Source organism: Carya illinoinensis, chromosome 9 (assembly GCF_018687715.1).
Source record: "Carya illinoinensis cultivar Pawnee chromosome 9, C.illinoinensisPawnee_v1, whole genome shotgun sequence".
Lineage (NCBI taxonomy): Eukaryota > Viridiplantae > Streptophyta > Magnoliopsida > Fagales > Juglandaceae > Carya > Carya illinoinensis.
This window is the reverse complement of record NC_056760.1, coordinates 10,133,591-10,142,078: the sequence shown is the minus strand read 5'-3', so window position 1 is coordinate 10,142,078 and position 8,488 is coordinate 10,133,591. Positions and strand designations below refer to the sequence as shown.

General features: G+C 34.5%; 1 protein-coding gene across 4 annotated transcripts; it reads left to right on the top strand.

The window, feature by feature from the left end:
- The first annotated feature begins 588 nt into the window (after window positions 1-588).
- On the top strand, window positions 589-6,974 carry LOC122276510 (uncharacterized GPI-anchored protein At1g61900-like). 4 transcript variants are annotated; one of them, XM_043086297.1, is made up of 9 exons: window positions 595-786; window positions 1,026-1,100; window positions 2,834-3,013; window positions 3,135-3,740; window positions 4,142-4,387; window positions 4,533-4,544; window positions 4,789-4,929; window positions 5,082-5,126; window positions 6,454-6,974. In XM_043086297.1, the coding sequence occupies exons 2-9, from the start codon at window positions 1,031-1,033 to the stop codon at window positions 6,522-6,524; spliced, it is 1,371 nt and encodes a 456-aa protein (XP_042942231.1). In that variant the 5' UTR covers window positions 595-786; window positions 1,026-1,030; the 3' UTR covers window positions 6,525-6,974. The 4 variants fall into 4 exon arrangements, with proteins under 4 accessions (XP_042942233.1, XP_042942232.1, XP_042942231.1 ...); XM_043086296.1 differs by having other exon boundaries at window positions 595-1,100; XM_043086298.1 differs by lacking the exon at window positions 2,834-3,013 and having other exon boundaries at window positions 592-1,100.
- Window positions 6,975-8,488: the final 1,514 nt, after the last annotated feature.

Below are 8,488 nucleotides of genomic sequence, written 5' to 3'. Positions count from 1 at the left end.
TATTATAAAGAATAACAGCTCATCTTATTTTATATAATCGTTACAATTTTTTTAAATTTTTATAAAAAATATAATCAATAATTTAATTTTTTCAAATATCAAAATAAATTAAAATTAAAAAATTATATTATAATAATATTTTATTTAATTATCAATAAAACATCTTATTTCATCTTAATTGTATAATTAAATCAGACTATTTACATATTTTTTTTATAAATATTTTAAAAAATATGTAAATGATGTACCAAGCACTAGCGTTAGTCAAATATATCGGTTCCTACAGCAAGACCTCATAATATTTAATATTTAATGCAGTAAAAAAAAAAGGTTTTCCAAAACAATATTAAATGTCGAATACATGTTACGAAGAACTATGATATATATATATATATATTTATTAAAATTATTTCATACTGAAACAAGCGTAACAGGAAAACAACATTTCACATCAAATTTTAATAATTTATGGGATTGGCTGTGAAATCAGCGATTCATTCAGCATCATAAAAATAAAAAGAAAATTAAATCCCAATTCCATGCGCTGACAACCATAATAATGATAATTGATAGCCCACAACTGGCATGTGCGAGGCGTATCCCCTTGGCCTTCAATGCTTGAGCAATCTACTACGCCTGTGCATTTGCCAGCAAAGCAAACAGCTCCACCCGCGTCTCACGCGTGCGAGAGGCAACCGGTGTTTTGTACGATGGTGGGGGAGGGGGAAAAGCTCATTGATGGCGTTTAATGCACCATTGCTGCTCTATCTGAGTTTCTTGGTCATGGTGGGGTCTACCTTTCTCCTACATCTATTACTGATACTGCTTTCGTCCCCACACACTTTCGAGCTCATTAATGGCTTCTCAATACTCTTTGTTTATTCACATACCCACCTCTCCCTTAATTCCAAAGCTGATGCTTCCTAACCACTCTCTCTCTTCGGGTTCTCTTTTAGCTATGCTTTTCAACATTTAATGGTACTATATTTTTTTTATGGTTTCTCTGTTTGAGAGTGATACTACAGAAGACATGAAGGAGAGGGCATCTCTCAAGCTCAGTCGCAACATCATTCTTGCGGAAGTCTTTCTGTTGGTTGTCTGTGAGTATGCAACCCTTACTGGTTGATTCCTTCCCCGGGTTTTGGTTATTTTACATGATTTACGAGTCTTTTTAGTTGGATCATTGCTGAATCTCTCTATTTTGGAAGAAAACTAACTGGGTTTTTGTATGTTTTGCGGAATTGTGGGGTTTTTCAATCTGGGTTTTCCAGAATTTCAACATTGGTGTAGGGATGTGGCGGTTCCTTTTTACCAGACGTTTTTTAAGTTCATTTTTCGTCTCTTGAGAATATAGTGCCCTGGCAATTAATTGACTGAGGTTGTATTAGTTTGTATTATTGAAACTAGCAGTTTACTTGCATGATCTGCGTGTTTTTCTGGTAAATCAATTTCTTTCTTTGAAGGTTCAGAATGGTGTGCCAGTGTTCAAGATTTAGGCTAGCGTTAGTGTTTTGGAATTAATTGGTGCGATTAGTTTAGGCAGAAAGGAGCCGTACAGGATTGTGTCAATAACTTGTCGCGGTGATTGTACCCTGGCCACCATTGTTTTGATTGTTGCAACAAATGTTATGAACAAATAGCATCTCTAATCTTGAATGGATCAAATTATGCAAAGGTTACTTTTCATGGAAATAGTGCTAAGAAAAGCACGACCTTGGGTGCATCTGAAGACTATATACTTGAGATTTCCGTGCCTTGAGATTCTCAGCAAGTAATAGTTCTGTATTTTTAAGTTTTTCAAATTCCAATCATTTTTTTAAATAATGCTTACGATTTTGTCATGTCCAGTTTAAAAATGGTTTTTATTTTTTTGGTATCAGCATCATCTGTTACTTTTAATTATGGTAAAATGTGGAAAACACCAAGGTGGTAGATACTGAGTGGTAATAGTGGCAAATACTGATGTGGTAGATTCCAACCACCTGAGATGAAAGAAATGATTGAGATTTAAGAAATTTTGCATGGTAGAATACCCTCAGAATTCTAAGGATGCTGATTCAAATATACATGTGGATTGGTGAATTTCTTATAATTTGTATTTTCTACAATGGAGGAGTCATATTTTAAACCTAAATGTGTGAAATTCATATTCTAGTACACTAGTTGAACTGATGGGTCAATAAGAGGCAGATTAAGTATATCACTAATATTGGCACTGCTTGATATGGGGTAGAGTCTCCACTGGAAGCCTTGTCTTTTATTTTCTCATATATTGTATCCATGGTCAGCGCTTTCACACTCTCATTATTTCTTTTTGTAGGCTGCTTTCCTTGGATTTAGTGTTTTAGTTTTGGTTATTTTTCCGGTAGGTTTCATGTTATAATTTGTAGAGAGTCTTAACATATTGTGTATTCAGCCTTTTTAAGTAGTCTCATCAATTTAGAATTTACCCTCTACTCCCTTTTATTTATTTTTGAAAGAGTTTCAGTGTGTTAGGTTGTGGTGTGCCCCCTCCTCCCTCCAAAGAAGTTAAAAAAATTTTATTGGTAAATGGAAGTTTAAATTGATACACCTTAGTCATTACGTTCGTACGACTCGACGAGAAGTTATCCATTCTCCAAACGCTTTAGTATAACATGATTTGTTAGTTTATATACTACTAGGATTTATTCCCTTGTCTCCTCATATATTTTCTGACATAATGCCTCTAATAATTCAATTCTTTACCACAACTGTTTATAAAACGTACAGGGAAACTGTCCATGTAGGATTTTCTGATACTCTCTTTTAACTTGCAAGATTACAACGTCATTTTCTCATACTTTTGGTATAGGTTTCCATGAATGTTGCTGCAGCCAGTTAGATCATCTTAGTGATCCTGTTTTAATGGATAAAAAAGGGGATGCGATTCTTCCTGAGACCTCTCCTAGTGGGTCTCCTCGGCCTTTTCTTCCTCTCCTTGCACCTTCACCACTGGTACCCTTCACAAATACCACTGTCACAAAATTATCAGGTCTATTTATTTTTAATTTAGATTGAATATCCATTTAAATCATTTTCTTCAAGTTATTTGGATTGAAGATTTCAGTACACTTTCTGCTTGGTGATCTCTCTCCTTTTCTCCTCCAATGCAGGTATCTGTTTGTTAAACTTCACTGCTGCTGAAAGCTTGATGAATGTAACAGCAATAGATTGCTGGTCGGCATTTGCACCATTTCTGGCTAATGTAATCTGTTGTCCCCAGTTGGAAGCCACCCTTGAAATTCTCATTGGTCAATCAAGTAAAGAAACCAATGTTCTTGCTTTAAATGGGACCCTTGCCAAATCTTGTCTATCGGATATTGAGAAGGTTTTGGTAGGCCAAGGTGCAAATGAGAATCTCACACAGATTTGCTCAATTCATGCTTCAAAACTCACTGAAGCATCTTGCCCTGTCAATGGTGTTAATGAGTTGGAGAGCATTGTTGATACTTCGAAGCTTCTGGCAGCTTGTGAAGAGATTGATCCTGTGAAAGAATGCTGCAGCCAAATTTGTCGGAGTGCGATATTAGAAGCTGCTACGAGGATTGCATTGAAATCTTCTGAGCTTTTGAGCATGGATGGGGCCCATATATTACCTCAGCACTCTACCAGGGTGAATGATTGTAAAAGTATTGTCCTCCGTTGGCTGGCTAGCAAACTTAATGCTTCTCATGCGAAAAAAGTTCTCAGAGAACTATCCAGTTGCAATGTAAATAAAGGTGAGTTTTGGGTAATGAATGTAGGCCAAAAAAACCTCTCTCAAGATTACTTGTCTAGGTTTTTTTTAGAGAAACTGCGTGACATTTAAATTATTTACAAATTCATAAATGTGTGCAAAATGATTGTGTGAGAATGTGTGGAATACTGCATACTATTAATACTGGATCCTTCTTGATACCCTTGGTGGTTTGTAGCTGGGCTGGTCTAATCTATCTGCATCTGTAATTTCCTCAATCCTTTATTGAGCAAATTAATTAATTCCACATTTTGCTGTGCAGCAGTTCTTGTTTGCTCTACATTCTTATACTTGTTAAATGCTGACTAGCGATGCCAGTCCCTTCAGCTGACCTTACTGATATTGTATTTGTTTTCTTAATGTCTCTTGTATATTCTTCTTCAGTTTGCCCCCTGGTGTTTCCTGACATTAGGCATGTGGTAACGGGCTGTGGGGATCGGATAAATAACCAAACAACATGCTGTGGTGCCATGGGAAGCTATGTATCCCACTTGCAAAAGCAGAGTTTTATAACTAACTTGCAGGCTTTGGATTGTGCTGCATCATTGGGAACAAGGTTAAGAAAATCAAATATTACCAAAAATGTATACAGCCTGTGTCATATTAACCTCAAGGATTTTTCCCTCCAAGGTAGGTGTTGTTTCTCTGTACACTTTTCACGAGCAAACTAAATCTGTTGTGTGTCACATTTACTCAAAGCTGATTCTAACACATGATATTTTTGTTGTTTTTTGCCATTTTGAAATGCTGTGGAACGATAATTTGAACATTTCAGTTGGAAATCAAGGTAATGTTCATGATGCATATGCATTAAGAACTGATAGTCTATAGACAGAATCACAGAGTACGATTCCAAAATTACCCATTTCTTTTTAGCTTATTTTCTTCCTATCTTTCTTCTGTTCTTGTTCTGTGCAAGGTTTACATATAGTTTCTTATCTAGACCTGTCTTAGAGGATGGATTAGAAGTTATTATTTTTAGATTGCAATCTTGTGATTAGCTTGTTTTTCTTTATCCTCTTCTGGAGCAGAGGCTGGATGTCTTTTGCCAAGCACACCTTCTGATGCAACGTTTGACACATCTTCAGAAGTAAGCTTCCTTTGTGATCTGAATGACAACATTCCCGCTCCCTGGCCCACTACATCTCAAGTGCCAGCTTCATGTAATAAAAGTATGTCCTACCTGTCGAGTTTTATTCATTAATATGGAATGCCAAATCTTGCAAATTTGTTTCTTGTTCCTTTTGAAAAACAAAACCCTTTTTGTAAAACAAAGGGTTATGTTCTCTGTTCTACTTATCAACCTAAGTTTTGGGAATTTCAGCTTTCAAAATTCCTGCGCTTCCAGCTGTGGCATCTGCCCAAAATGGTAGGTATTTGTGTAATTATTTCATTCTTTAAATTTTAATTCAATGTGGGTTGCATTTGTACATTTTTTTAAAAAACATTTGACATAAGAGAAATGTTTTAACCATGAAGAGATACCACAAAAATAAACTTACAAACTGAAGTGGCTTGATGTGGTACGTTATATTGTAAAACTACTTTTATTATAAAGTAGATCTAACATATTATATGACACCATGTCAATTTTGGATTTATTTTTGTGGAATCTCTTTGTGGCTATAGCACTTCTATTAACATAATGAGGGTTGGGTTTTTGCAAACTTGAATTGTGGAAAACCTAGAACAGATGCTTAGTTTCATGTTTTCCTCGCCTTGAATGGTATCCATCCTGATTGAGGTGTTTGAGGGGCGCTGGTGTTCTTTCAGAGGGAAGCTATCCAAAGATGGAGAAACCGAATCCCTAAGAATCCGCTTTTTATATCTTTTATAGGACACACGAAAAAAGAAAGGAAAAGAAAAATGAGAAAAAGGAAAAAGACTTGTTGGCAAAGAGGTTGGAGGAAGTAGGGGTGCTACCCGCATCATGCGGGGCGGGTGCACCCCTTCCCCACACCCCGCCCCCGCATGATGCGGGGGATCAATTTTTCATCCGCCCCCCGCCCTCGTGAGGCGGGGGCGGGGCGAACACCCCATCCGCCCCGCCCCCTGCCCACTTCAAGAATCTCATATTTCAATGGGCTTAAAAAAAATTTGTGTCTAAAAATATTATTTTTAGACCCAAATTATTATATAATTAAATCTTAAATTAAAATTTATATATATAATAATAATTTAAAAACTAATAACATAAAAATTATATTACTAATTTTTAAATTTGTTAAACTTGTTCACAAGTCTCACATGTTAAGTCCCACATTGCTCAAGTAAGACTCTTGTATGGCCTTAGAGTTCTATATAAATGAGGCCTAGGGTGCCCATGGCATATGCAAGCTTGTGATGAACAAGTCTCACTCTCTTGTGATTCTTGTGAACAAGTTTAACAAATTGTAATATATTATATATATACAATTTGTAAAATAAAAATATATATTTATAAATATAAAATATATATATTTATAAATATAAATATAAAATGCGGGACGGGGGAAAAGCGGGGCGGGGTTGAGCCCTACCCGCCCCCCGCCCCCGCTTAGTGTTTGTCATGCGGGGTGGGGTCCCCCGCCCCGGCATGTGCGGTGCGGGGTACCCCGTCCGCCCATGCAGAGCGCCCCGCTACCCCGCCCCTAGGAGGAAGCTCCTCCCTAGTCTGTTGCTTGGAATTGTGGACTTAATGCTCATCTGCTTTGCAGGACTTCATCCGGATGGTGTCATGCATTTTCTACTCTTTGCTTCATCAGTAGTCCTCGTAACGCTATTGTAATTTCAAGAAGCTTTTCCTTGCACACCGCACTCTGTCACTCCTCGAAGGCTAGATGAAGGTCATTTCCTGTAAGATTTTTCTTCATCCAATCCACAAGTTCCCGAATAGAAGACAATCGTGTATTGGGCAGTGGAGAGAATCTCTATTTCCGGAGCTTATAGAGCTGTGGTTCTGATTATATTGATTAGCCATTCTTGCTTGCTGGTATAATATAAATTTTTGTACAGAAAACCAAGAAAAGGAGGAAACTGATGATATTGTAATTACCAATATTGCCATGTGGGGTTGGGTTGTAGACTTTTTAGTTGGAAGAGGGTCTGTTGTAACATGTTAGTAACATGGTCAATCCCTAGTTGTCAGTGTTCCATCCATTTTGGATAATTATTGGCCAACTTTACATGCATTTTGGACTACGACAGGGCTTGACCGGAATTTTACCATTTTTTGTTTCGTTTTTGAGTCTGCTATTTATGTTATTTACTTATGGTTGGTTTTTATCTTAACGATATGGTGCCTATTTTTTTGTTCTTAATTTAAACGATACTAATAAAATGGTAAAAGAGTTCACAATACGACAAGCTAAAGAGTTTTTCTTTTTCTTTTTCTATTTTTTGCTCTCTTTCTAATTTCTATTGAATAAGTATTAATATTTAAAATTATTTTTAAAATTTTAATATTAAATTTATAGAATAAATTAATTAGATGAGATGATACCATATGATCCTTGCTAGGGGTGTAATAATAGGTTTGGTCCCGGGTTACGGACTGAAATTTCTGGTTTACTAATTTTTTTTTGAGACCGGATCGGACTTAACCGAACAGTTAGTTATTGGTCCAATTCAATCCTATTCTGAACAATTAGTTATTGGTCCAATTCAATCCTATTCTGTCCATATAAGAGCATTTGTTTTTTCTAATTTGATTTTTTTTTGGGTAGATAAATTAATGCAAAAAATTAATTAAATTTAAATTAAGTGAGCTCTTTAATGTTATGTAACTAACTCGTTAAAAAATAATTAATTATAATTATATTTATTATGTTAATAATTACTAACTTAATATTTTAGTAGAATATATATCTACATAGAATAATATTAGATACAGTTATAGAGTACACAGGTGTTGTATAATCATTTTGAAAAAAAGCTTAGTTCATTATTAAAAAATTAATTCTTTTTCATATGAATTGATTTTTATTTATTTTTTTCAAAAAGATTGCGCGATGCTTACACGTTCCATGAGTGCCTTCTACAAAGGATATGACAAAAAAACTCAGGATATCCAAATCCTCTCATAAATTAAAAGCTTGTATAATTAATGCCGGACTACAAAAAACCAGACAACAGATCCCAGAAAAAACAAGAAAAAACAAAAAACAAAAAACAAATAAAGAAGAGTGAATGTACGTTATATCTAGCATTATTCAAAAGAAAAACATATGGATAAGTTTGGATAGTGAAATGAGAATTTTTTATTTTATATGAAAGTTGAATTAAAGTTGAATAAAATATTATTTTTTAATATTATTATTGTTTTAAAATTTGAAAAAGTTAAAATAAGATTTGAAAAGGTTAAATTATTTATTATATTTTATGTGATAATTTAAAAAAAATTATAATAATAAAATAAAATGAAAATTTTATATCCCATCTTAGTCACCAAAGTTCAAACCTACCAGTTTGGTTCCATGATTTCTTTCTGAGTGTTAAGATAGTAACTTCAGCAATATCGGTACTAAAAGCTGCGTGTTTTTTAGTATATTATTTGCAAAGAACTCCATCCTTATTAGATTTTTGGTTAGGTTGTGTTCGGGTAATGATTATTCTATTACTATTTAATATTTTATTATTTATTATTTATTATTTTTTGTTATTATTTATTATTATTTAATATTTTATAATTATTTTTTACCATTATTTACATATCATCTAAAATTATCTCGTCACCGAACGTAGCCTAAAGAC

Excerpts from the sequence above, each read along its gene's own strand:
- LOC122276510 (XM_043086296.1), top strand. The coding sequence starts at position 995 with ATGGTTTCTCTGTTTGAGAGTGATACTACAGAAGACATGAAGGAGAGG. Across the intron at positions 1,101-2,833 it reads AGTCTTTCTGTTGGTTGTCT|GTTTCCATGAATGTTGCTGC; the intron begins GTGAGTATGCAA and ends CTTTTGGTATAG. Across the intron at positions 5,127-6,453 it reads TGTGGCATCTGCCCAAAATG|GACTTCATCCGGATGGTGTC; the intron begins GTAGGTATTTGT and ends TCTGCTTTGCAG.